Source organism: Lepus europaeus, chromosome 12 (assembly GCF_033115175.1).
Source record: "Lepus europaeus isolate LE1 chromosome 12, mLepTim1.pri, whole genome shotgun sequence".
NCBI lineage: Eukaryota > Metazoa > Chordata > Mammalia > Lagomorpha > Leporidae > Lepus > Lepus europaeus.
Genome location: NC_084838.1, coordinates 37,303,440 through 37,331,438, shown reverse-complemented (window position 1 = coordinate 37,331,438; position 27,999 = coordinate 37,303,440). Strand labels below are relative to the sequence as shown.

Here is a 27,999-nt window from a genome sequence, read left to right as displayed (position 1 = left end):
GACTTGGGCCATCTGTTTTTGTCAGACCTATCAACAGGGAGCAGTATCAGAAGTGGAGCAGCCGGAACCTGCGCCCAATATGGGATGCTGGGGCTGGAGGCTTAATCTACTATGCCACAGTGCCAGTCCCAGTAGGTGGGTTTCTTGATTTCAAGTTTTCTTTTTTTCATTTTAGTTGACAAAGGGTCAGAAACAGAGTTCATCCATCTGCCAGTTTGCTTCCTAAATGCCTGCAACAGCCTGAAGCCAGGACCCCGGAACTCTATCCAGGTCTCCTACATGGGTGGTAGGGGTCTAAGCACTTGAACCATCACCTGCTGCTTCCTAGGGCATGCGTGGCAGAAAGCCGATGTCAGAAACAGAGGTGGGACTGGAACCAGGGCCCTCTGATGTGGGATGGCGGCATCCCTAGCAGTAACTTAACCTCTGTGCCAAATGCCCTCCTGGGTGGGTTTCAGCCCCTGCACACTCCCCCACCCCAAACAGGATGCTTTTTTAATCACTACCCTCTCCTCTTCCTGACGAGGCCTCTAGCACAGCCCTGGCCAAAGCCTGGCTGGGTGAAGGAAGCAGCTTCCAGCTCTTGCTCACAGCTGCCCGCCAGCAAACGGTGTTCTCAGTTTGGGCAGTAAGTGCGGCGCGGGGGCCCTCTGAGCTGGGTGACAGATACCTCACATGTACCCACAGATCAAAGACAGGGTGCAGGCAAGGCAGAGGGACTAATCGAGGGGAGCAACCACTAATTTATTAACAGCATGATTTTCTAGGACACTTGGTTTTTAAAAAGTACTGTTCAAAGCATGGCTAGCCATGAGCGAAGCATCACTTCCCGTCTTTGTTTCAACCTTAGTAACGTAAGCAAAGAACAGGTATTTAGAGGCATGAATATGACAAATTTTTTATTTCAAAATCTCAAATTCCCACCAGATAGCACCACTGACATGGGTGCCCTGACACAGCTTTGTGATGTGATCACCAAGATTCTACACGATTATGCCAGGCTAGAATTAAGGCTAACCAATCCGAATTCAGGTACCCAATACCAGTTAGAATCCAGTAGAAATGGCAGGTCGAAGGGACCCTGAGACTGGTTCCCCAGGGGACCTTGGAATCCTAAGTGCTACAGCACGTCCAAGGACACTGGCCCGCAAGCTTGCTTCTCAGGCGTAGAAACTAAGAGGTAGATGAGAGGATCCAGGTGCTGTCTGGCAGTGGAGAGGAGATGGGGCTCCAGCATAGGGCACAGGCCCCCAAGAGCAATGTCCAACTTAGAGCTGAGCTGCAGTGGGAAGCAGGCTCCCGGCACCACCTCCTTGGGATGGAAGGGAAGGAGAGCTGTCCCCATCCTGCCTGTCACTGGCTCCCCTTCCCGGACAGGGCCTCTCATCTCCACGCTGACCACCTGACTCCCAAGGTGAATCTCAACACACTGGTCCCTGCGTTGTGTAGAGGGCTGGATTTAGAGCCCCTGCACATCACGTCAGAGCATGGTTGCTGCCAGTGAGACACATCCTCCCGTGTCTGCTCAACAGGTTTCCTTTTGGATTTCCCTCCCTGGGGATCGTCAGTAGGCGACGCTGAGCCCCTCTGTGGATGGGACAGGTCTAGCCACAGATAGGTAAGATGTGGATTAATAGAAAACACATGCTCATGTTTGTTGTAGGCTATATAAATATTTAGCTTTCTAAACATAAGAACTGAGTAACTGAATTACACACAAAGGTTTGGTATCGTTAAGAAAGCAGTATAAAACAATTAAATGAATGCACATTCGTGCGTGAACTAAACTGACTCGGTGAGTGCTAGACGCCCTGGCCTGTGCTGTTCCCTGGATGCAGGTGAGCCAGGGCTGGGCCTAAACTCAACTCCGGTGCCACCAGCAGCCATGATGATCAGTGCCCATGGGGAGCAGGGAGGCTCCAGGAAGCGACCCCAATGCCTGCCCACCAGTCTTGGATGCTACCTGGTGACTTCTAAGTTACAGGCTGTCTACCCCTTACACAGCTGGGGAAATATTTATCCATGAACGGTACTACATTGGATTTCAGACCATTTTAAACAGTATCAAGTTGAGGGGTAACAACACTAATAAAAAGTCCAGAGTCTATAAAAGTACAGTATATAACAATAACAAAACCCACGAGGGAGGAGGGTGACACTGTTTTTGGTTAGTTTGTAACTGAAAACAACACAGGCCTGGGGCACGGGAATGTGAAGCAACAAGACGGAGAGGCTCGTCCTCGGGTGGGATGTGACCGACTGGACTGGCCCTGGACGCCTGGGTGAGCAAAAGGTCTGTGTGCCACAGAAGACCCCACAAAAAGCGATTACATCATCAGAACAAAGACAGCACTAGCTCTTTTCTGACTTCCAAACGTGAGACTGTAACATTACTAATACAAGTTGGTTAAAATACTGCTAAGACGGCACATACAGAAACAATACCTTACTTGTCACTTCCTACAAGTACATACTCCATTTACAACTTTGTTCTTAAAACCAGAGAACAACTGTTAAGACATCTACCCAACAGGGGTGTTTCCGGAAGTATCTACACTAACAGTCCAAGAGCACACGTGCTCTGGACCAGTGTCAGCACCATCAAAGCGCAGTGCCTGTGACTGCAACTCAGAAATAAAAAATACAGTACTTTCTGAGGCGGGGATGCGCTCAGGGTATACTTTAAAGCATTTGTGGCAGACAGGCATGTCCTCAAGGGCCTTTTAGACAGGCACCAAGTTACCACCAGTTGGTTACACGTAAGTGCATTTTTGCATCACTGAACAGGGATATAACATTCCCATCAGAAGGTATAGGAAATTTAATTAAATGCATCAGTTTTACAAAAATTGTTAAAAAATTTTTTTTGCACTTCAATTTTTTAAATGTGCTGCTTTTAATAACATCAATTACAAACTACTACGAATGCACTGCTTGACCCTAAGGAAGAACTTCGTTCAGGGATCCCATCCCTCTCCCGAGGTGTACATGCCACTCAGCCCGCAGCAGCACTAGGGCGACACGCAGCAGTTCTCCACTTACTAGCTGTCGGAATCTTCAAGAGCCACAGGGCAGTCTGAAGCCCCAAGCCCCACGGCACTAACTGCCACACAACACAGACTTTCATTTCGGTCCTACAGCTGGCCTTGGCCTCGTCTGGTGAGGGCGGTTAGAGCAAAGTGCTGGGCAGATTGCTGCTCTGCCAGCGCAGGCAGGTGGTCTTCGAGTGTTTGTACAGATGGCTCGACTGACTAAACCGCTTGCCGCACTTGAGGCAGGCGTAGGGCTTCTCGCCTGTGTGAACGCGGATGTGCTTCTTGCAATCGGTCAGAGTCAGGAAAGTTTTGCAGCAGATTTTGCAGGCGTACTTGCGTGCTCCCTCCACGACCAGCACATTGTGCTCTGACAAGGCTTTCTTGCACTTTGACAGGACGTCAGCGGAAGCCCTAGTCAACTGCGGAGGGCCAGGCTGGGAAGGGTGACTGTTTTCAAATGAGGACGAGGCCCCATTCATCATTAGCTGGGAACTGGCAGTGTTTTCTGGGATCTGTGAGCTCCTGACGGAAGTTACAACTGGCATTTTGGGAGCTATGCGGCGGTAGTATGGAAAGTTACTGGCTCCTCCTCTTGGGGAACCCATCATTACCCTGGAGAAGGAGGAGTGGAGGCCCAAGCCAGGCCTGGAAAAATCCATCCCAAACTGTTCTCCTCCTTGGTAGCCTGAAGTCTGCACACAGGGCAGGCCCATCACCTCCTGCACGGGCCTGACAAAGTGGGAGTCTGCAGGCTCACTGAACGGGTTCTCCACATGGGAGCCAGGGGCAGAGGGCCCGCCTGCAGGCCCAGCCTCTGGACTCAGCAAGTAGGGGGCCTCGCCCTCCAGCCTGCAGTCACTCGTGGTGTTTGGGATGTTATCATCACTGTTCTGATTTGCACCGAAGTTACTTCCTCTGCTCTTGTTTAGAAAATTTGAAATGCTAAAAGAAGACTTATGCTCTAGGTTATTTGTGACTTCCAAAATGTGGATGTCGCCTACCCTGTCCGTGCTCGACTGGGGATCTGAGAAACTCCGGTCACTGCTTTCGGGGCTCAGGTCGATCTTCTCAGCGCTGACCACGACGCCTTCCACTTCCACAGACTCGCTGCCCTCTGCCTGGGAGGTCACATCGCTCACTTCATCCTGAGGCTCAGGTGAGCTCAGGGGCTCTGCCTTCACCACCACTCTCATGTGCTCCTTCTCCCCGAGGCCCACCTCGGGGTTCTCACACTGAAAACCCCCCTTCTCAGCTGCCGCTTCCTGCTCAAAACCAGTCTCCACCTGAGTTGCACGCGAGGCCATAGACAGCTGCCCCATGTTGCCAGCGCTGTTGTCAGATTGGCTGGGCACCTGGGCATCTTCCTGAGCGCCGAAAGTCTGGTCAAACATGATAGCACCATCTTCCGGGTTGTCGGCCATCCCGTCGGCTTTCGCGTTATCCACGATTTTCAGAGAATCGGGTGAGAAGAACTCTTCCCGAGAGTGAAGCCCCGAAGGCCCATTATCTGGGGTCACATCGGAGACGGCCGACTCGTCCACCGGGGGCCGGAGGCGCTGTCTAGCCCGCTCCTCGGCAGACTGCTTGCGCTTGTGAAGGCGCCTGATGGGGAAGGGCGCTCGCTGGTCCAGGTTCCCACGCAGGGAGGAGCTCATGGGGGCCGGCTGCTCCTCGCCACCCTGGCTGGAAGTGAGGGCTGAGCTCACGATGCTCAGCCCCAGCTGCTGCAGCATAAAGGAGCGCTGCATGCGGGCGCTCTGCTCCTGAACGCGCTCACTGGGGGGAGACATGGGCAGCGTCCTTGTCGTTAGGTAATGTTTACACGCCTTAACAACAGAGTTCAAGTGCAGGTGAGAGGCTGCCAATAAGACGTCCATAACGTTGCTCTCCCCCAGCATGAGGGTGGACGTATACATCATGTCAATCAGCGCCGCAAAGGCCTCCGCTGTCACTACCTCGCTATCCAGCTGGATCATGTTCATGGTCTGGTCTCCCTCTGCCACCGAGAACAGGGCTCGGAAATGCGTGCTGCATGCCGCAAGCACCGAGCGGTGGGCTTTAAAATGCCTGTTCCCCACGACTATGACACAATCACAGAGCTGGCCGTGAAGTCTCTGGTAGTTCAGCTGCTGGAAGATCTGTTCAAAGTGACCAGGAAAATCCATGATCCTACAGGAAGAACAAAGGAAAGTGTTAGGACCCAGAAGAGCTTAAGTCGAAGTCAGAACACAAGGTTGCAATGAAGAAAGGTGTGGCTGGCCAAGCACGGACCTCTAGAATCTGCGGTGTGCCTGATGACGGGCCCGAGCACTGGAGCCTGTTGACTCCGCTACCAGCCCAGGAAGCGTGCATACGCATGGGCTCAGTGACTGGCCAGTTACAGATGCCCCTTCATGCTCCCCATGAGCCCTCAGAACACTGAGGGTCTGTGTTAGAAAAGGCCAGTGTGTGGCTGAAGGCACATTCTTCTCAAAGAGGTTTGTAAGGAGTCCTGCCTTCCCTAAGGGCAATGAAGCAGTGGGTGGAGCCGCTGCCTGCAGGGCTGGCATCCCATATGAGTGCCAGTTTGAGTCCCGGCTGCTCCACTTCCCATGCAGCTCTCTGCTACGGCCTGGGAAAGCAGTAGAAGATGGCCCAAGTGCTTGGGCCCCTGCACCCACGTGGGAGACCCAGAAGAAGCTCCTGGCTCCTAGCTTCAGATTGTCCCAGCTCTGGCTGTTGCAGCCATTTGGGGAGTGAACCAGCAGATGGAAGACCTCTCTCTCTGCCTTTCAAATAAATGAAAATAAAATTTTAAAAAATTTGCACAATTTTCCCCTCTAGACTCATCTGAGGTAAGAACTTACTTCTCTCATCCAAGAAGCTACTATCCTTCCTAAAAACTTTGTGACTGCCAAATCAAAGCCCCTATCCTCTGCCGGAGTCTGTGACAGAGCTGGTTATATGGTCAGAAAACAGGATAACAAGATCAGTAATCCCAAAGACCCCCCTTGTGCCCTCTGCCCATGGCTTTTTTATAGCTAAAGAAGCCACAATGTTTAAAAAAGCTGTTTTTTTTTATTTTTTAACTTTTATTTAATGAATATAAATTTCCAAAGTACAGCTTATGGATTACAATGGCTTTTCCCCCCTATAACTTCCCTCCCACCCACAACCCTCCCCCCCTTCCATTCACATCAAAATTAATTTTCAATTTCTTTACATACAGAAGATCAATTTAGCATATATTAGGTAAAGATTTCAACAGTTTGCACCCACACAGAAACACAAAATGTAAAATACTGTTTGAGTACTAGTTATAGCATTAAATCACAATGTACAACACATTAAGGACAGAGATCCTACATGAGGAGTAAGTGCACAGTGACTCCTGTTGTTGAGTTAACAAATTGACACTCTTGTTTATGGCGTCAGGAATCACCCTAGGCTTTTGTCATGAGTTGCCAAGGCTATGGAGGCCTTTTGAGTTTGCCGACTCTGGTCTTATTTAGACAAGGTCATAGTCAAAGTGGAAGTTCTCTCCTCCCTTCAGAGAAAGGTATCTCCTTCTTTCCACTGGGATCTCACTCACAGAGATCTTTCATGTAGGGTTGTTGTTGTTGTTGGGTTTTTGTTTGTTTGTTTGTTTTTGCCAGAGTGTCTTGGCTTTCCATGCCTAAAATACTCTCATGGGCTCTTCAGCCAGATCCGAATGCCTTAAGGGCTGATTCTGAGGCCAGAGTGCTGTTTAGGACATCCGCCATTCTATGAGTCTGCTGTGTATCCCGCTTCCCATGTTGGATCGTTCTCTCCCTTTTATTCTATCAGTTAGTATTTGCAGACACTAGTCTTGTTTATGTGATCCCTTTGACTCTTAGTCCTATCATTATGATCAACTGTGAACAGAAATTCATCACTTGGACTGGTGAGATGGCATTGGTACATGCCACCTTGATGGGACTGAACTGGAATCCCCTGGCATGTTTTGATGAAGGCATTTGGTCTCATGAAGACACTCTTTGTATGCCCATGTCACAGCAACTGTTCAAGACCCAGCTCTGCTCCCAATTCTAGTTTCCTGCTGGTGCAGACCCTGAGAGGCAGCTGGTGATAGCTCAAGTGTTGGGTCCTTGCCACCTACATGGGAGACCGAGATGGAGTTTCAGGCTCTCAGCTTTGGCCTGGCCTAGCCCTGGCCAAAAAGCAATATAGTTCTTTCTCAAACAAACAAAACAAGACCCTGTTTCTCTCCAGAAAATGAACTTCTGGTCTTGCAATGGCGTTAGGTTGAATCTAATGACAAAACTCCAATTTACAAACATATGCGGATTGAGTTTCTAATGTGCCCAGGTACCATAAGTAAAATGGCAGATCTAAATTCTGCCCTCAGACTCATAAACAGGCTATTACAATAAAGTATTTTAAGTGTGATGATAGGGGAAGAACAGGTGAACAGGAAACCAAGAACACTACCTGCCTTTCACAAGGGTGAGGGGAGAGCGCGTGGAAGGTTTCCAGGAAGAAATCTGGTCCCTGCAGTACAAGGGGGTTGAGCCAGAGAGAATACTCAGGACACTAGCTAAGCACCTGAGTGAGGCTGGGATCAGCCCCTATAAACTGAAACCTGAAGCTTCAAGCTAGTCTGCATATGGGGAGACCCCTCCACCCCAGACCATCCAGCCCCTTCCTCTGCCCAGCAATCAGCAAGACAAGGAGCAGGCTCAACCTGCCCAAAGAAACTGGAGAGTCCTCTCTGGGGAAATTGATGTCTGGGGAGCCCCTCCAATAGAACACTGGGGTCCCAAGTAATTTTCCTATGGTGAAACCCACTCGTCCTCAAGGCTTCCCAAACATTCAGCTTTCAATCAGTTCATGCATCAAGCTAAATGTGAACCCTTGAGGAGTACCACAAACTGGAAGGAAAAACCTCTAACAAAAGACAAAGCCCCAGACAAACAGAGAATAAAAAGGCGTTTGGAAAGAAGTAATGCAGGGGGGAAAACACCTGTAATTAACACCCTCAGACAAGACACAGATATCTATGAAATGAGAATATATTTTTTACATTATTTTTAAGAAAGGAATAGTCAGGGAATAAGAAAACTACTGATCATGTAAAAGAGAAAAAAATTTTACAAGTTAATAGAAGGGCTGGAAGAGAATGGTTGAAGATATTTCACAAAGGCAAAGGAGAAATAAATGTAAATGAATATGACAAGGGGATTAGTTAATGAAGGGGGAACTGATTAGGAAACAACACAAGAAAAAATTTCCAGAACTGAAGGACTCGTTTAGGAAGAATAGAAAGGCCTACAAGTACCAGCACTCAACAACACAAATGAACACACAGATCACCACACCACATCATCACTGTGACATTTCACAGCTCCTTGGATTAAAGACACTAAAGGTTCGAAAGGCAGGGGAGGGTGCTTGACAGTAAATAAAGAATCAAGAACATTTACACTTTTCCAAAGCGATACCAAAGCTAAAGACAATATTTTCTTCAAAATTCTCTAAGAAATTATTTCCAATGTAGAATTCCACACCTAGTCAGGCATTTTCAGCCAAGCAAGAGCACAAGAGGTTTTTTTCCTACATTCCCTTTCCTGGGAAGCTATTAGAAGTTATGCTTAAGCAAGCTGGGAATAAACCAAGAGAAGGAAAGCAAATGACCTGGTAAATAAGAGACCCACCAGAGAGCCAGGAAAGGAGAATTTGCCAAAGCTGATGTGACCTCAAGAGCAACCTGTTCAAATCGGAGCAGGAAGAGACATCAAGGAAGAAATCCCCCAGAAAAGAAAATGGAATGCAGAGATGATCTAATGTGGCTGGGTGGTAAAAATTTAACAGTTCCCTCAAAGTGTGAAATAGGTCATTTAAAAAGAAAGAAGATGGGGCCGGCGCTGTGGCATAGCAGGTAAAGCTGCTGCCTGCAGTGCCGGCATCCCATATGGGTGCCAGTTGGAGTCCCAGCTGCTCCACTTCCCATCCAGCTCTCTGCTATGGCCTGGGAAAGCAGCAGAAGATGGCCCAAGTCTTTGGGCCCCTGCACCCTCGTGGGAAGACCTGGAGGAAGTTCCTGGCTCCTGATCGGCGCAGCTCCGGCCGTTGCGGCCATTTGGGGAGTGAACCAGCAGACAGAGACCTTTCTCTCTGTCTCTTCCTCTCACTGTCTGTAACTCTACCTCTCAAATCAATAAAAAAATCTTTAAAAAGGGGGGGGGGGCAGTGATGAACTCCAGGAAATTAAAAAAAAAAGTTATTTAGTTGCCAGACACTATGTGGTTCATTTATGGACAATATTTGCATAGTCATAATAGAACACTGAACCGAATCTGAGATAATGGGAGAGTGAGGAAGTGCAAATCTGTATGGGGAATGGGACAGAGGAGAAATGATATAATGAAGTCCTCACCTTTTCTATAGTCAAGAAATACCATCTGAAACGAATTTTCTCAAAATAGCAAGAGAAGTGTTATTTAGAAGTCACTGCCCTGAGAAACGGGTACAACAATTCAAAGTAGTTGCCTCTGAGGAACGTTAACCTGGAGGGAAAGGCTGATGAGGGCAGAGTGCAGGCATTTAGCTCGGTGGTTAAGACACTGCCTGGGAAGCCCACGTCCCCTCTCAGGACACCGGAGTTCAAGTCCTGACCTTGCTTCCTTCAGGTTCTAGCTTCCTGCTAATGTGCACCCTGGGAGGCAGCAGGTGATAGAGTTCAAGTACTTGGGTCCCTGCAACCCACATGGGAGACACAGAATGAGTTCTTGGCTCCTGGCTTTAGCTTGACCCAGCCCTGGCTGTTGTGGGCATTTACGGAGTGAGCCAATGGACAGAAAATCTCTGTTCCTGTCTCTGCCTTTCAAATAAATACAAATTAATTAATTTTAAAAAAGGATGATGGGACAAAGTACAAAGTATATGTAAGATTATACATATATACAAAAAATAATTGACATTCTAAATACATATGCCCTGAGATTTTTGCAAACTTTCAAATTCACAAATACTATTATGGAACTTCATAGAAATGTCTGCAGGAGGAGGGCAACATGGAAGCCAAATCCAACCACCTGCTCTGGTGCCCCAGCCTTAAAAAGAGGCCAAAGTTGTTCAGGATCCTGGGAAGCAGTCATTCGCAGACTCTAGAAGCCACAAAAACCAAAGGTGGACTCAGCCAAAGGTGGACTTAGCAACTGAGAGTATCATACCACTTAGCTTTATCTGGAAAGTCGCTACTGGAATGGCAAAATGTCTTAAAGTAGTAGCCACACGTTGCCCACGTTTTGTTTTTAAATCTCTGATGAATTTCCAACAACAAAATCTATCACTAAAACACTCATTTTCCTATTGAGAGTATCTACTCTGTGATTCTATGTGAGATCAGAAACGCAAGGAGGCACTGTTGAGTCTGTCTTGGTGAAGGTGAGGGTGAAGGTGGTACAACAGCTATGTTGAGCGAGCGCCACCCACATTCCTGTTCAGTCCCCAGCCCGTGGGGAACTCTGTGCCTATCAGGTGGCTCAGGGCCATGCCTACCTTCACAGCAGAGACCTGGGCACTGGCTGTGTGCAGCCATGTGGAGGGCAAGGCCTGGGGCTCTTGAGTGGTGGCCAGGGCACAGGAGGCACAGCTGACCTGGAAGCTGCCCTCAGGACAGACTGACCTGGGCCCACCTAGGAACCCACCTGGATTACAGGCAAGTGCCAGGCACCTTCAAGGAGCCAGAAGAACCCCCCCGCAGGCTAAGCAGCTGAGCCAGAGACTCACTCTGGACAGGGCACTACATGACATGGAAACAGAAGTGGCCAGGCATACATAACACATCTGAGATTGTGAAGACATGGGCTGTGGTGGCTGTTAGTTTCAGTAAAATGTCTTTCACACTGGAGCTGGTGTTGTAGCATAATGAGTTAAGCCACTGCCTGAGACATTAGAGCATCCCATATCCGAGAGCTGGTTTGGTCACAGCTGCTCTGCTTATAATCCTGCTAATGTGCCTGGGAAGGCAGCAGAAGATGGCCCAAGTATTTGGGCCCCTGCCACACATGTGGGAGACCTGGATGGAGTCCCTGGCTCCTGGCTTTAACCTGGAGCAGCTCTGGCTATCATGGCCATTCGGGGAGTAAACCAGAAGATGGAAGATCTGTCTCTCCCTCTCTAATAAATAAATCTGTTTAAAAAAGCTGTGTTGTGGGGGGAGGCTAGCACTGTGACACAGCTGGTTGAGCCACTGCCTGCAGCACCATGTGGGTGCTGGTTTGAGTCCCAGCTACTCCACTTCCAATCCAGCTCCATGTAATGTGCCAGAGAAAGCAGCGGAGGATGGCCCAAGTGCTTGGAGATCTGGATGGAGTTTCTGGCTCCTGGCTTCTGTCTGGGCCAGCCCCAGCCATTGTAACCATTTGGGGAGTGAACCAGCAGATGGAAGATCTCTCACTCTATCCTCTCTCTGTGTAACTCTGCCTTTCAAATAAAATAGTCACTAAAAAAGAAAAATAAAGGCAAACAGGCAGTCATTCCACATCCCTCTACACCACAATTCCCTGCTGGGAGCAGAGAGCCAACAGTGGCATGCAGTCCTGGATTTTCACATCCTTGACCTCTGCCCAACTCACTCAGGGGCCACAGAGCTCAAAGCTTTGGAAGAAGGGCTGGCACTGTAGTGCAGTGCATAAAGCCACTGCCTGCAGAGCTGGCATCCTATGAGTCCCGGCTGCTCCACTTTTTTTTTTTTTTTTGACAGGCAGATTTAGACAGTGAGAGAGAGAGACAGAGAGAAAGGTTTTCCTATCCATTGGTTCACCCCGCAAATGGTCACTATGGCCGGCGTGCTGTGCCGATCTGAAGCCAGGAGCCAGGTGCTTCTTCCTGGTCTCCTAGGCAGGTGCAGGGCCCAAGCACTTGGGCCATCCTCCACTGCTTTCCCGGGCCACAGCAGAGAGCTGGACTGGAAGAGGAGCAACCGGGACAGAATCTGGCGCCTCAATTGGGACTAGAACCTGGGGTGCTGGCGCCGCAGGTGGAGGATTAGCCAAGTGAGCCGCGGCACCAGCCACTTCTGATCTAGCTCTCTGCTATGGCTGGGAAAGCAGAAGATGACCCAAGGGACAGCCAGAAGAAGCTCCTGGCTCCTGGCTTCAGATCAGCCCAGTTCCAGCTGTTGCAGCCATCTGGAGGGTGAACCAGTAGATGGAAGACCTCTCTCTCTCTCTCTGCCTTTCAAATAAATAAGTAAATCTTTTTTTTTAAATGCCCAAAAAAAAAAAAAAAAAGATTTGGGAAGATTAAACAAAATGACTACTCACATGTTGGTAGTCCCTGCTTTGGAAAGTAATCTCATAAACTAGTCAGTGCCAAGTTCCAAAGAGGTGTAATATTTTGTGACAGTAACAGACACGAAACATTCTAGTTTGAGGAACAAAATAAATGAAATGGAGTTGTTCCAAGTTGTATAAGTCAGCTATCCTAAGAAGTAAGAGACCATGAAAACTTGGGCCCTGCTATGGGAAAACAAGCAGTGCCGGACACTCAGCTTATCACTTTTTCTCCTGCATGGAGGATGGAGCAACTGTAGAAGTAATCATAAAATAATAGTACCTACCATTTGAGAGCCTTCCAAGTGCCTGCCAATAACTGTGCTGGTTTTTGATTTACAATCTTTTTAATGTTCAAAACAATCCTGCAAAGTAGAAACCGTAACTTCCCAAAGAAATAGAACTTCAGCCCAGAATATGAATCTAAAAGGATGGCAATATTCCATTCAGTGCCTCTCCTTTTTCAGCAAGAGGCAGAGGTTATATGAAAAAAACAACAACAACAACAACAACAACAACAAAAAAAAAACCTTACTTTAAAAATCTCACCTTGAGTCTAAGAAGAAACTGTGACTCTTCCCACAAAAGGTCAGTCACTAAAATGTCAAACTCAATGTGCAATCTCTACTTTCCATAGAAAAAGCTACAGAGCACAGAGATTGTGGTTCCAGAAGCACCACTTTGAGGAAATTTCCCATGGCCCACAGATCTATGAGAAGAGGAGGCTACTGAGGGGGTTAAAATGATCCCAGTGGGGCAGCAGTTAAGTCGTCACTTGGGATGTCTGCATCCCATGTCAGAGGGCCTAATTCGAGTCTCTACTACTCCACTTCTGATCCAGCTTCTTGCTAATACATCCTGGGATGCAGCTGGTGATGGCTCAAGTGCGTGGGGGCCCTGCCACCCATATCGGAGACTCAGTTGGAGTCTTGGCTTCAGTCTGGCCCAGTCTTGGCTGTTGTTGGCATTTGAGTAGTGAACCAGCAGATGGAAAATACCTTTCTCTCTTTCAAGTAGATCAAAATAAATATTTTAAAGTTTAAAAATGACCCCCCCAAAAAACAGAGGTTCAAATACTAGTAGACAGCGCATGCAATCTTTCTACTTTCCATCAGTCTAGAGATTCTCAGCTCCACATTAGATCCCCTGTATTAGTCATTTTTTTCTTTGTTACAACAATGAAATACCTGAGATAAGCTAACTTCATAAAAAGAAAATGTACAGTCAGCTCAGTTTTAGCGGTTAAGGTTGGGTAGCCCTGATTTGGCCTCCGATGAGGGCAATAATGGCAGAACACGAAGCTGTGCACAAGATGGATCACATGGTGAGCCAGGAAGCAGAGGGAGGGGCCCGTCCTGACTCAGGTGTGTTTTTTTTTAATGTACTTGTCAATAATTCCACTTTTTTTTTTTTTTTTTTTTTGACAGGCAGAGTGGATAGTGAGAGAGAGAGAGAGAGAAGGGTCTTCCTTTTTGCCGTTGGTTCACCCTCCAATGGCCGCTGCGGCCGGCGCATCTCGCTGATCCGAAGCCAGGAGCCAGGTGCTTCTCCTGGTCTCCCATGCGGGTGCAGGGCCCAAGGACTTGGGCCATAGCAGAGAGCTGGCCTGGAAGAGGGGCAACCGGGATAGAATCCAGCGCCCCAACCAGGATTAGAACCCGGTGTGCCGGCGCCGCAAGGCGGAGGATTAGCCTGTTGAGCCACGGCGCCAGCCTTAATTCCACTTTGTCCATGTTTTAAAAAAAAATTTTTTTTTAAGATTTATTTACAAATGTGAAAGGCAGAGTGTGTGTGAGAAGAGAGAGAGAGAGAGAGAGATCTTCCATCTGCTGGTTCAGTCTCCAAATAGCTACAATGGCCAGGGCTGGGCCAGGCTGAAGCCAGGAGCTTCATCCAGGTCTCCCATGTAGGTGGCAGGGGCGCAGGGACTTGGGCAATCTTCTACTGCTTTCCCAGGTGCATTAGCAGGGAACTGGAGTGGCAATGGAGCAGCTGTGACTCAAACCAGTGCCCATATGGTATGTTGGCACTGCAGGCCACAGCTTAACCTGCTGTACCACAGTGCTACCCACCCCAGCCCCCTTTTAAAAAGATTTCTTTATTTGAAAGGTAGAGTTAAGAGAGAGAGAGAGAGAGAAACCTTCCATCTGCTGGTTCATTCCCCAAATGGCTGAAACAGCCAGAGTTGGGCCAAGCCAAAGCTAGGAGCTTTATCTGGGTCTCCAAGTGGGTGTCAGGGACCCAAGCACTCGGTCACCTTCTGCTGCTTTTCAGGTGCATCATCAGGGAGCTGGACAGGAAATAAAGTTGAGTTGCAGGGACTCAAACTGGGGCCCATATGGGATGCTGGTGTCACTGGTGACAGCTTAACCCTCATAGGACGAAGCTGGCTCCAAACTCGGGCCTTTATAACAATCTCTCTTGGGAGAACTAAGAGCACTCACTACCCACAATGACCTATGGACTTCTCACAGGGCCTGTCTTCTAAATACTATAATTGAGTTAGTAACATTAATTTACGACTTTGGGCCTTAAATATCTGCCATGTTAAGCCTGTAACACCACCCACATCCCGCATGGATGTGGGTCAAGTCCTGGCTGCTCCACTTCCATTAGCTCGCTGCTAATGTGCCTGGGAAAGCAGATGGCTCAAGTACTTGGGCTCCTGCCAACCCTGTGGGAGACCTACATGGAGTTACAGGCTCCTGGCTTTGGGCCCCGACTATTGTGGCGATTTGGGGAGTAAAACAGTAGATGGAAGATCTCTGTCTCTCCCTCTCTGTAATGCTGCCTTTTATATAAATAAATAAAATTTTAAAAATATAAATAAAAAATATAAAATTAAAAAAAAAGAGAGAAATCTGGAGAAACTATGTGCAAGTATCCATTTGGAGATACTCCAAAATAATCTTTCCTTAATTGTGACCTTCTTTCACCCCAATATAATCACTTCCCTTAGGATCTTTTGGATCGCAATGGAAATCAAATTCACTAAAATCAAAGCTAATCTTAGCCAGAAAACTGGCCAATTAACTTTTTAAGATTTATTTTATTTATCTGAAAGACAAAGTTACAGAGAGAGGTAAAGACAGGGAGAGAGGTCTTCCATCTGCTGGTTCACTCCCCAATTGGCTGCAACGACCGGAGCTGCGCCGACCGAAGCCAGGAGCCAGGAGCTTCCTCCAGGTCTCCCACATGGGTGCAGGGGCCCAAGGACTTGTGCCATCTTCCACTGCTTTCCCAGGCCATAGCAGAGAGCTGGATTGGAAGTGGAGCAGCTGGGTCTCATGCAAGCACAAATATGGGATGCTGGCGCTTCAGGTCAGGGCATTAACCTGCTGCGCCACAGCGCCAGCCCCCAGCAGTTCCTTTTCTAAGTAGCTAGTCTAGAGCAGGATCTGTGCAAAGCAGCATGTGGTGGAGGTGGCAGTAGCAGTATGATTTCTCTACAGAGGTTACACCATGTGGTCCTGCAATCTTTCCGGCTCTGAGGCACCCAAGTGTGGCTTTCTCACTTTCCTGGAGATTTTGTGAACTAAAATACTATAATCTCAAACATATTTTTCCTTAAAGCTTGACTGAACTTTACTGTGTTTAATTAAGGACTCTCTGACTTACACTGAGATGCTTTCTGGTACTCTTGATGTGGTACTCAGCCACAACCACTCTGTCAGGCTGTTCTAAGGAAACAGGGTTTTACAAGGGGCTGGCACTGTGACATAGCAGGTAAGGCTATCACTTGCAACACCAGCATCCCATAGAAGCGCCAGTTTGGGTCTTGGCTGTTCCACTTCCCATCCAGCACTCTGCTAATGGCCTGCATGCGAAAGGAAGCAGAGGATGGCCGAAGTGTTTGGGGCCCTGCCACCTACATGGGAGACCCAGAAGAGGCTCCTGGCTCCTGACTCAGCCCTGGCCACTACAGCAATTTGGGAAATGAACCGGCAGATAGAAGCTAGTGCTCTTTCAAATAACTAAGTAAATCTTTTAAAAAAAAAAAAAAAAAAAAGAGTTCTCAGGTTCTACGGGACAGGCATTGTGGCAGAGTTGGCTATGCTGCCTCCTGGAATGTCTACATCCCATATCAAGTCCCGGTTACTTCACTTCCAACCCAGCTCCCTGCTGATGTATCTGGGAGGCAGCAGACGATGGCTCAGGTACTTGACTTTCTGCCACCCATGTAGGAGACCAGGATGCAGTTCCTGGCTTCTGCCTTCAGCCTGGCCCAATCTCAGCTTTTGTGGTCAACGGGGAGCGAATCAATCAAACTCTGTGCCTTTCAAATAAATAAATCTTTTTAAAAAAAGAAAAGGTAGTATCCCACTAAAGTTTCTAGTGCAAATTCAAAATGCTTTATTCTTTTTTAAAGATTTATTTATTTAATTTATTTGAAAGGCAGAATTATAGAGAGGCAGAGCAAGAGCTAGAATGAGAGAGAGAGAGAGAGAGAGAGGGAGGTCTTCCATCCACTGGTTCACTCCCCAAATAGCTGCAACCGGAACTGAGCCGATCCCAAGCCGGGAGCTTCCTCTGGGTCTCCCACCCCGTTGCAGGGGCCCAAGGATTTGGGCCATCTTGCACTACTTTCCTAGGCCATAGCACAGAGCTGGATCAGAAGAGGAGCAGCCAGGACTTGAACCAGCGCCCATATGCAGGTGGTGGCTTTACGTGCAGTGCCATAGGGCCAGCCCCAAAAATGTTTTTTGTTCTACTAAAACAGCTTGCTTACTTTCTATCTACTTCTCTCTCTCATGATGCCTGATATACAATTCATCAAATTATCTGTTGAATGAAATTTGGCTGTATATAGATAAAACGTAACACCACGTTATCCAACAATCACTTTTGAGAATCTGAACTAACTCTAAGATCAACCAAAACCCAGGAAGAAAAAGTCTCAGAATATCCGAAATAAAGATCAAAGTCTGTGTAAGAAAAGATTTTCTCACAGGAAAGTCCCCTCAAGCTCTCAGTCTTCTGTTTTAGATAAAAACAAAATTCAATCCCCAACTGATTGAAGATGAACAGTGACAACTCTAAAATGAGGGCAAGAGGTGGCTGCTTAGCTGAATTACGTTGACAGCTGCACGAAGACATAGCTAACCCACCAAGGGCTTATGTAGTGGAGGAGCCATACGGCCCAGACGCCTCAACAGCCTGTTAATGTACTTGTGAATTTGGCACACAAATGCATTCCTATAATGGCTGGAAGTACACACTTTGTTCAGGGTTAAGTGCTGTGAAACACAGTACTGCCAATTACAGGCGATCAATCAAAGTAAGACATAAATAATCTATTCATAAGCAGAAAGCATTAAACGATGTAGAAGAAGGAAGTGTAATCAGTGTTCAAAGAAGACAAAAGTTGGGGCTGGTGCTGTGGTGTAGCAGCTAAAGCTGCTGCCTGTAGTGCCAGCATCCTATATGGGCACCGGTTCGAGTCCCAGCTGCTCCACTTCTGATCCAGCTCTATAATATGGCCTGGGAAAGCAGTAGAAGATGGCCCAAGTGCTTGGGCACTTGCACCCCCGTGGGAGATCCAGAAGAAGCTCCTGGCTTCAGATCGGTGCAGCTCTGGCTGTTGCAGCCATCTGGGGAAAGAACCAGTGGATGAAAGACCTTTCTCTCTCTGCCTCTGCCTCTCTGCAACTCTGTCATCCAAATAAATAAATCTTAAAAAAAAAAAAAAAAAAAAGGAGAGGGCCAGCACTACAGTGCCGGCATCCAACACAATAGGGCGCCAGGTTGAGACTCCGCTGCTCCACTTCCGATCCAGCTCTCTGCTATGGCCTGGGAAAGCAGTAGAAGATGGCCCAAGTCCTTGGGCCCCTGCACCCGCATGGGAAGATCTGGAGGAAGCCCCTGGCTTCAGATCAGCACGGCTCCGGCTACTGCAGCCATCTGGGGAGTCAACCAGCGGATAGAAGACCTCTCTCTCTCTCTGCCTCTCCTTCTCTGTGTAAGTCTCACTTCAAGTAAATCTGAATTTAAAATAAATCTTAAAAAAACAAAAGACAAAAGTCATTCTAATTTCATGAAAACATGGACAATAAAGCTGGGGTGGCTTGGATTTTGACAAACAGATGTAAAGCACTTTCTAGACAGAGGCAAATAAATGTTGGGAAGGGGTTGAGGAGTGGGAAGCAACCTATGTAGCTTGGCTGAAAAGCAGGAAGGTCTAGAGAGGTAGGCACTGCATAGTGATTGCTTATTAACTAATGTTAATATTTACCACACTTCATCAGAAAGGTTAAACAGGAGGCACATAATTTTCTTTTTTTTTTTCTTTTTTTATTTGACAGAGTTAGACAGTGAGAGAGAGAGACAGAGAGAAAGATTTTTCCTTCCGTTGGTTCACCCCCCAAATGGCCACCACGGCCGGAGCTACTCCGATGTGAAGCCAGGAGCCAGGTGCTTCCTCCTGGTCTCCCATGCAGGTGCAGGGCCCAAGCACTTAGGCCATCCTCCACTGCCTTCCCGGGCCACAGCAGAGAGCTGAACTGGAAGAGGAGCAACCAGGACTAGAACCCGGTGCCCATATGGGATGCCAGCGCCGCAGGCGGAGGATTAACCAAGTGAGCCACGGTGCCAGCCCAGCACATAATTTTCAACTAAACACTATCATCCCTTTCAGATAGTGGTCATAAAAATATTTTATTCTTTTTTTTTTCTTTAAATTTTAAACAATTATTAGCCAGGTTTCTTGGTAGCAGCAACACTAGCTTATCTTAGTTAAGGATGATAGTAATTTACTGAAAGACTACTGGCTTCATTACAGAATTGGTGGAAAGGGTAGACACCTATGCTTGAACTGGGCAGAACCAGAATGGGTAACAGGAACAACCTGGTCAGACCTCACCTCCCCCTTCTTTCACTGTTTTTAAGTCTCAACTCTTTTTTTTTTTCTTCAAAAAGATTTATTTATTTGAAAGACAGAGTTACAGAGAGAGGTAGAGATAGAAAGGTCCTCCATTCGCTGGTTCACTCCCTAGATGGCCACAATGACCAGAGCTGCATTGATCCAAAGCCAGGCACCAGGAGCCTCTTCCGGGTCTTCCACATGGGTGCAGGGGCCCAAGGACTTGGGCCATCTTTCACTGCTTTCCCAGGCCACAGAAGAGAGCCGGATTGGAAGAGGAGCAGCTGGGACTAGAACCAGCGCCCACATGGGATACTGGCGCTTCAGGCTAGGGCTTTAACCTGCTGCGCCACAGTAACGGCCCCACATCTCAACTCTTAAGTATCTTTTTTTTTTTTTTTTTTTTTTTTGACAGGCAGAGTGGACAGTGAGAGAGACAGAGAGAAGGGTCTTCCTTCCGTTGGTTCACTCCCCAAATGGCCGCTACAATTGGCACTGCGCCGATCTGAAGCCAGGAGTCAGGTACTTCCTCCTGGTCTCCCATGCGGGTGCAGGGCCCAAGGACTTGGGCCATCCTCCACTCCCTTCCCAGGCCACAGCAGAGAGCTGGCCTGAAAGAGGGGCAACCGGGACAGAATCCGGCGCCCCGACCAGGACTAGAACCCGGTGTGCCGGCGCTGCAGGCAGAGGATTAGCCTATTGCGGTGCCGACCTAAGTATCTTATACCTTTTTTTTTTAATTTAAGAGTAAATATCTTTTTTTTTCTTTTTGGACAGGCAGAGTTAGACAGTGAGAGAGAAAGTGAAAGACAGAGAGAAAGGTCTTCCTTCCGTTGGTTCACCCCCCAAATTGCCTCTACAGCCGGTGCACTGCGCCCATCCGAAGCCAGGAGCCAGGTGCTTCTCCTGGTCTCCCACGGGGTGCAGGGCCCAAGCACTTGGGCCATCCTCCACTGCCTTCCTGGGCCACAGCAGAGAGCTGGCCTGGAAGAGGAGCAACCGGGATAGAATCCGGCGCCCCAACCGGGACTAGAACCCGGTGTGCCGGCACCGCATTAGCCAAGTGAGCCGCGACGTCAGCCAAGAGTAAGTATCTTTTAATATACATGATGAAATGGCATGTACCCCTGAGGTAATTGTGCTGCAAACTGAAACAGGAGGGTAGTTCCATACATCCAGGGAAAGCGCATATTGCAAAAACAAAAAACTAAAAACAGGATTTCAAAAAATTTTTATACCAAAATAAACGTACTGGGGCTGATACTGTGGTAGGATGGATTAGGCTGCTGTTTGTGATGCTAGCATCTCATTCTGGAGCACAGGTTTGGGTCTGGATGCTCTGCTCTTAATGTGCCTGGGAAGGATGGCCCAAGTATTTGAGTCCCTGCCACCTACATGGGAGACTTGGATGGAGTTCCGGGCTCCCAGCTTCCGCCTGAGCAAACTCAGCTGTTGCAGCCACACAGGGAGTGAACCAGCAGATGGAAGATCTTTCTCTCTTGGCCACTCTGCTTTTCAAATAAATAAATATTTTTAAGATGAATTTCTATTAAAAAAAAAAAAGTCCTAATTCCATCTTCCACCAACTTTTTGAAGTACCCTTGTGATATTGCCTCTAGGAAAAGCACATGTGCACACCAATTTTACTCGAAAGAATGAATGACAATCGATGGCTATTTATTGTTTTAAATTTTTTATTTATTTTCATTTATTTGAAAGACAGAGCGAAGTAGAAACAGAGAAAAAAGAGATCTTCCACCTACTAGTTCACTCCCCAGCTGCTCAAAACAGCTGGGGCTGGGCCAGCTGAAGCCAGGAGTCAGGAACTCAATTTTGGTCTCCTATGTGTATCAGGGCCCCAAGCACTTCACTCAATACTCCCTTCCTCCCAGGGTGCATGTTAGCAGGAAGCTGGAAATGGAAGCAGAGCCCAGGCTGGAATCCAGACACTTGAAGATGGGACATGGCTGTCCTGAGTGCTGTCTTAACCTCTGCACCAAATGCCCACTTCTCCTTGGCTGCTTAGATCTGGGTGCTTGGCAGACATTTTCTTGAAAATGAATGAAATGAGCTTGCCTTTTAAAGAAACCAACTTAAGTACTCGTAAGGAGACAACATGACTCAAAGTAACGTGCTATCCCAGATGGGATCTTGGAACAGAAAAAGGACATCAGGTTAAAACTAAGCAAATCTGAATAAAGAATGAGCTTGAGTTAATGTACCAATAATGGTTCACTAATTATAATATACCACAGTAATTTAAGATGTTAACAATAGGGAAACTGGGTATGGGTATGTGGGAACTCTTTGTACTGTCTTTACAATTTTTCTATAAATCTAAAACTGTTTAAAAAAAAAAAAAACTCCCTCACCCCCCAAAAAAAAGCTATTCTTCACCGTCACAGGACATGATTGAGGCTGACAGCACAGATGATGAAAGAATTTACAAAAGGGGCTGGCACTGTGGTGCAGTGGGTTAAAAGCTGCCATTTCCAATGCTGGCATCCCGTATCCAGCCCATATCCAAGTGCCAGTTCCCAGCAGCTCTGCTTCAAATCCAGTTTCCTGGGAAGGCAGCAGATGATGGTCCAAGTACTTGGATCCCTGCCACTCACATGGGAGACCCAGAAGGAGTTCCTGGCTGCTCCTGGCTTCCCTTGGCCTAGGTCTAGCTGTTTGCGGTCATACGGGGAATGAATCAGCAGATGGAAGATCTCTTGATCTCAATGGCTCTCCCTATCGAATTATGCCTTTCAAATAAGATAAATTTTAAAAATCTTAAGGAAAAAAAATTCACTGGAGTAGTCAACGCAAACTTTGAAAAGGACAAAGACAGGCTATTGATGGAACAGAGAGAAGTGCAGTCCTTACCCCTCAGGTCCTTCTGATTTCACCAGGGAGTTACCCTGGCCAGGAACTGTCAGTTGCCCCTGCACAGGGGAGCTATCCCTCATCCTCAGGGGTAGGGGAGAAGGAAGGGCTGGGAGTGATAGGGAGCCTATGGCACGTGTGGATTTGCCTGGATGCGCTGCAGCCACTCATCCCAAGTTGGCTCCCAGTGATCTGAGAAGTTCCATATGGGCCACCAAGACCTTGCAGGAAGTGACCTATTGAGGCCAGCGTCACAGGTGGTGAAAATTCAGCAGAACAGTCAGAGCGAGCAGAGTTAGATTTATGGAACATGCTGCAAACAGCAGTGGGTGGACAACAGCAGAGGCTAAGTACTGTTACTGCACTATGTGTAGAATCCAAGGTCCCTTCCTAGGTAGGGGGAGTTTTCCTGTGGTCCAACAGGCTTTTCCCAGCCAGGTAATCTGCATTTCTGGGCATAGGTGGGGAGCCTGTCTAGCCCTTAGTTTACGGGCTTTCCCAGGCTGCCAAGTGCCCTGGGGCAACACTCCACTAAAGATTTTTTAGAGATAGTTTTTATAAAATGTTGTTTGTGTTCAAATATAATGGATTTATTACTTTTAATGGATATTCAGTTTATGTGGAAAAAAGTCATACGTGGAATTTCATTCTTCAAAATTACAGCATAAATGAGACTAAGTATAAAGGCAGCCTTCAACTTGTACATATGTTGTGCTACTTTAAGTTTGTGGAATAAAGCTCTTAGCAGTTTCCCAGCAACAACATCACCTTCCAGGATCACCCCCAAGAGTATCTCCTTAACCTGGTCCTAGGGCAGCAAACTGGTAAAGGTACCTGCACACAGTGTCAGCAACACCGCCACAGCACTTCCTGCTATGTCTCCACCAGTCGGGCAGTGAAGGAGCAGATGAGATGGCTGAACACTACTAAGCCAGGTACCTTATACACATCATTCCCAGCAATACCTCATTCAAACAGTTAGTGAAGAAGAGGAAGAAGAGATATACTCCTTAATGACACCTCATTTTGCCGTAACTGGAGCAACCCCAACAAGCTATGGGCCAGGTGGCTGACTACAGGACATTCAGAGAAGAGATAGTATGTAGTCAGGAATGAGGACTAGCAATAAGGACTAGAAGACTGGCAGTATAGGGACTACAGGGACGGAACTGAATAGCAGGGTCATGGTCAAGAGTGAACACTGTGAAGAAAAAGGAGGGAAAACTAGCAAAGTCTTCCCTTCTCCCCCTTTTTTTTTTTAATTTTTGACAGGCAGAGTGGACAGTGAGAGAGAGACAGAGAGAAAGGTCTTCCTTTTGCCATTGGTTCACCCTCCAATGGCCGCCGCGGTAGCGGGCTGCGGCCGGCGCACCGCGCTGTTCCGATGGCAGGAGCCAGGTGCTTCTCCTGGTCTCCCATGGGGTGCAGAGCCCAAACACTTGGGCCATCCTCCACTGCACTCCCTGGCCACAGCAGAGAGCTGGCCTGGAAGAGGGGCAACCGGGACAGGATCGGTGCCCCAACCGGGACTAGAACCCGGTGTGCCGGCGCCGCAAGGCGGAGGATTAGCCTGTTGAGCCACGGCGCCGGCCCCCTTCTCCCCTTTTCTCAAACCCCCCCCTGCTGCTACTGCCACCAAAGGCCACCCTTCCAAGCCTTCCTCACTGCCAGCAGACCTGTCTGATGCAGGAGGAGCTATCTTCTCCTCCCACCTCCCACTGCCCCCTGCTATTGACCTGCTGAGTTGCTTTTCAAGGTCTATTTTAAAAAAAAAAAAAAAATGTGTCTCAATGTTTGTAGCATTTTTGGGTTCCATTCACAACTGAACTCTAAAACACTCGGTTTTCTTCTCCCTGCCCTCCTTCCTCAAATCCCCTTTGCAGCAGAGACTAAATCAGCACTACAAATGTGTAACCCTTGCATTTTTAGAGGAAGATGGTTGACTGGATTTTAAATTACAATTGATTGATTAAGATGCACTGAAAAATCAACTACACCATGTTAACAAAATAATGTACAAAAAAGAGGGGAGACAACTCACTGGAACCATTTTAAATTTAAGAAGTTAGAAATACAGCACTTGTAAACCTACACTAACACCTGCACAAACCAAAAGATTACCTGGTATAATTTCTGAAAGACAGACCCACCATTTACTCATCCTTTAAAGCTTATAAAAGAAATATTTCTTAGTTTTCACCTATATAAAGAAAATCTCCAACAGGTTTCCTTAGAGTGACAAACTTTCTCCAGAGCACAGCACAACAGCAAATTTAGAAAATTCAAGGGTTACAATTACAATGAATTAACTGGGTACAAAGTATTTTAATTATACTAAATTCCATTAAATCTAAGATGCCAAGGTTTATAAAATGCACTATTTCATGTAACACTAGGAAAGAAAAAAGTTCTGCCAACCAAGGCACAGTTCATGCTTATTTACCGCATCCTGTCTTGAAGGCAAGTAAAATGTAAACACAATGTGTTTCAGAATCAAGGAAATACTGGAACCTTAAATAATCCAAATACGTTAGAAGAGTAGGGAAAGTACAGATAAAATAATCTTGGATACTAAGACTCTACACCTACTATAACATAAAAGTCCAACACAATTTCTTGTCTGAGCTGTCAAGTAGATTAAATCAAAACTTTCTGCAAATACATATGTATAATTACTGAAATGAAAATCATACCCTAAAACTCGATCTTGAGATTAAAAGCCACCATTCAGGGGGTGAAGATGATGAAAACAACTGTAAAGAGCAACAGCTCACTCAGAAACAGCTGGTGTTTCAGCATATGACAAGTTCCCTGCACCCTCTGACAAAAGGTGCAGTGTAGTGTTACACTCTGCCCCACCTGCTACTCCAAACTGGCTCTTCTAGACATCATCATATTTGAGAAACATTCAGTATGGTAAAAGAAAACTCGCAGAGGGTACTTCTGGAAGACAGAAGTAAAAGATGCTTATTTTGGAGCAAAAAGTTAAAATCCACACACAGGTTTTTCACAGTATGCATTTTTTTTTAAAGATTTATTTATTTATTTGAAAGAGAGACAAAGGCAGGGGCAGAGAGAGAAGTCTTCCATCCACTGGTTCACTCCCCTGCACATTATCCATTTTAAGAACTATCTGAAGGTCTTTCATGCTTAAAACTCACATAGGGGAAACATATTTACAATTAATTTACATTAGTAAAAAGTTGACAGCTGTCCCCCACCTTGTGGCATAATGAGTTAAGCTGCCACCTGCAGTGTGGGCATCCCTATGGGCGCAGGTTCTAGTCCTGGCTGCTCCACTTCCAACCCAGCTCCCTGCTAAATGCTCCTGGGAAAGCAGTGGTAGATGGGTCCCTACACCCACGTGGGAGACCCAGATGAAGCTCCTGGCTCCTGGACTGGCCCAGCCACAGCTGTTGTGGCCATCTGGGCAGTGAACCAGCAGATGAGACATCTCTAACTCTTTCAAGAAAATAAAAATAAATCTTTAAAAAGAAGAAAAGTTGACAGTTAACATGGAATCAATTTCTTGGGTTCTTTTTTCCCTGTCCTAGTGTTAAGGTAGCTAAGCAGACATGAGCCTAAGTGTATGTGAGAGGCTGAAGAAAAATGGAAACTTCAATGTGATGGAATAAGGAAGCAAGCCTTGGAAGCAAAACGGTATTTACATGTTAAAAGTCTTGCCTTAGTTCACTAACCTGGTTGGGTGGGCTGGGACCCAGCCCCTCTCCCTTGGGGCAGTTTAGAGAGATGGCATCTGCTCTTCACCAAGGGGACTACTATGAAGCTCTGGGAGGGATTCCACACCTAGAAAACCCTCCACCCAGCAATATTCCAGAAATGGTGCAGCGCAAGGAGAAGGCAGGCCCACACCCAACATCCACTAAAACAGCAGTGTGAATGCAGACTGGGCTCTCAGTTCTTCTCTGAGGTGGCCGCCTGGTCTGTCAGGTGTACTCGCTTCATTCTTCATTTCACTTTGCTAGTGTGCTCAGGGCCACTCTCACATCTGAATTCTTTGTTGCCCAAGACAAGAACCCGAGCAACGTAACCCTGGTAACACAAGGAGGATCTGAGGCAGACTGCAGATTCTGTCTGCATACAGCAAATTGTGTCCACCTCACCAAACACAACACAGTAAGTTTCTAACATGTGAAACACATGCATTTTGGTATCCAAGTGATTTTTAAAGATCCTTCTACTTGTGACAAAGTCTCTTTTGAGAGCATTGACCCCTAAAATTTAGGAAAATACCCCACTGTAAAATACTTTTCCTCCAGATCTTACCATTTTCACAATTCTGCTGACACATCCATAAACCACAACCCAGCTGGCCTGTACCCCAGCCAACTGAAAGATATGTTTGACACAAGTTTTAGGAGGAAAAAAAGGAGAAACTCCAGAAAGCAAGCTGACTCCAGTACTTTTCAAAATATTCTGGTTCCTTCATTCAGCAAAACCCAAGGGTCCAGAACATGTCTGCAACTAGCTAATCTCACCTGGCAGGCTCCCACCTGGCTGCGGTGGCCAGGTCAGCCTTCTCAAGTTTGCAGACTTGTATTCCAGAAAGAACACAGAAGACTGGAAAGTGTTCCTTTGGCCAAGGGGTTTTACTCTAAAATGATCTCTCCTTTCCCAGCCGGTCTCTTCCAGCCTCTTGTAGCTCAGCGCCAACCACTCACAGCAGCAGTCACAGGACTTCAGCAAACCAGCAGCCAGCTCCCCAGCAAAACCCCGGAGACCCCCCTCCCACCTTACAGGATTACCTAAGGCACAGCAGTCCAAGCCCGGACAACAGATCACCAGTGGCAACCAAGCCGCAGCGTTCCCTTCTACTCTGAAGTTCCTAATGGAACACTGACTTACTCCAACCACAAAGGCTACCGACATAATTTGGAAAGACGGTTTCAATGCTTGCAGGCGATGAGTTTCTTCCTCTAACCCACCTTCACCAGCACTCAGTACTCAACACTAAACCGGGTCCTTACCGAAAAATTGGCCTCCAAGCTAACTATTTAGGATTCGATTTGCATTCAGAAATGCGCTCCTACAGTACACTCCACTGAGCCAAAATGCAGACTGACTTGGGAATACATGAGCATTTGGGAAGAACCCCCACCCCTGGCGCGCGCGCCTTAATGCACCGCCTTCTACTAGTATTTATGTACCAGTATGTCCGTCCTCCAAACAGAGGGAGAGCGACGATGCCGGGGGCTCACCTCCGCATCTCCCACAGCTGCCCGCAACCAAGCCTGCAAGTGGTGAGCGCTCAGCAAGCGCCCACCAGACACTTCAGTCCTCTCGGAGCGAGTCCGGGCATTCCGAAACGCCGACTCCACCCGGCCAGGGGCCGCCGCCGGCGCCCCACTCCACGCCGCCTGTGGCCTTGCTCGCGTGAAACGGAACCTCGTCGTTCGAGAAAACCCAGGATGGGGACGAGGGAGCCACCCAACCCCATGCTGCACGACGGCAGGTCCTCGCTTCGCCCCGTCAGGCGGCCGGTCTGGAGGCCTCTCCCACCCCACGCAGGGGAACCCACGTCGCCAGCCGGAGATCCGCGGGGGCACGAGCCCCCGCCCCAGCCGGCAGACAGTCTGGCGTCGGGACACAGGGGACGCCTGCGCAGAAGAACCCGCCCGGCCCCTCCGAGCCAAAGGGTAACAATGCCCCCTCAGAAAGAACCACAGGGTAGGCTTGGGGCGGGGGTGGCCAGTACCCGTCCGCGCGCTCCCCGACTCCCTGCGCGACCCCGGCCCTCGACCGCCTCCACGTGAGCGCGCCCGCGGCGCGCCCTCGCGACTCTCGCTGACAGGGGCGACTCACCTGAGTCGGGCTCCGCCCCCCTTCCCCTCGCCGGAGGAGGCGACCCTTCTCCTAACGGACTCGACAGTGCCGGAGGAGGCGGGAACGTCCAGACTGGCGTCTCCGTGATGGA

General features: G+C 47.9%; 1 protein-coding gene and 1 long non-coding RNA gene across 3 annotated transcripts; one reads left to right on the top strand and one right to left on the bottom strand.

Annotated features, from left to right (window-relative positions):
- The first annotated feature begins 276 nt into the window (after nt 1-276).
- Nucleotides 277-3,514, top strand: LOC133771708 (uncharacterized). The gene is made up of 3 exons (XR_009867613.1): nt 277-628; nt 1,533-1,618; nt 3,431-3,514. It is a non-coding gene; the product is annotated as an uncharacterized LOC133771708 (long non-coding RNA).
- On the bottom strand, nt 733-27,999 carry ZBTB5 (zinc finger and BTB domain containing 5). 2 transcript variants are annotated; one of them, XM_062207940.1, is made up of 2 exons: nt 27,888-27,999; nt 733-5,204 (listed from the first exon to the last, which is right to left on the bottom strand). In XM_062207940.1, the coding sequence occupies exon 2, from the start codon at nt 5,198-5,200 to the stop codon at nt 3,170-3,172; it is 2,031 nt and encodes a 676-aa protein (XP_062063924.1). In that variant the 5' UTR covers nt 5,201-5,204; nt 27,888-27,999; the 3' UTR covers nt 733-3,169. The 2 variants fall into 2 exon arrangements, with proteins under 2 accessions (XP_062063924.1, XP_062063923.1); XM_062207939.1 differs by lacking the exon at nt 27,888-27,999 and adding an exon at nt 27,284-27,373.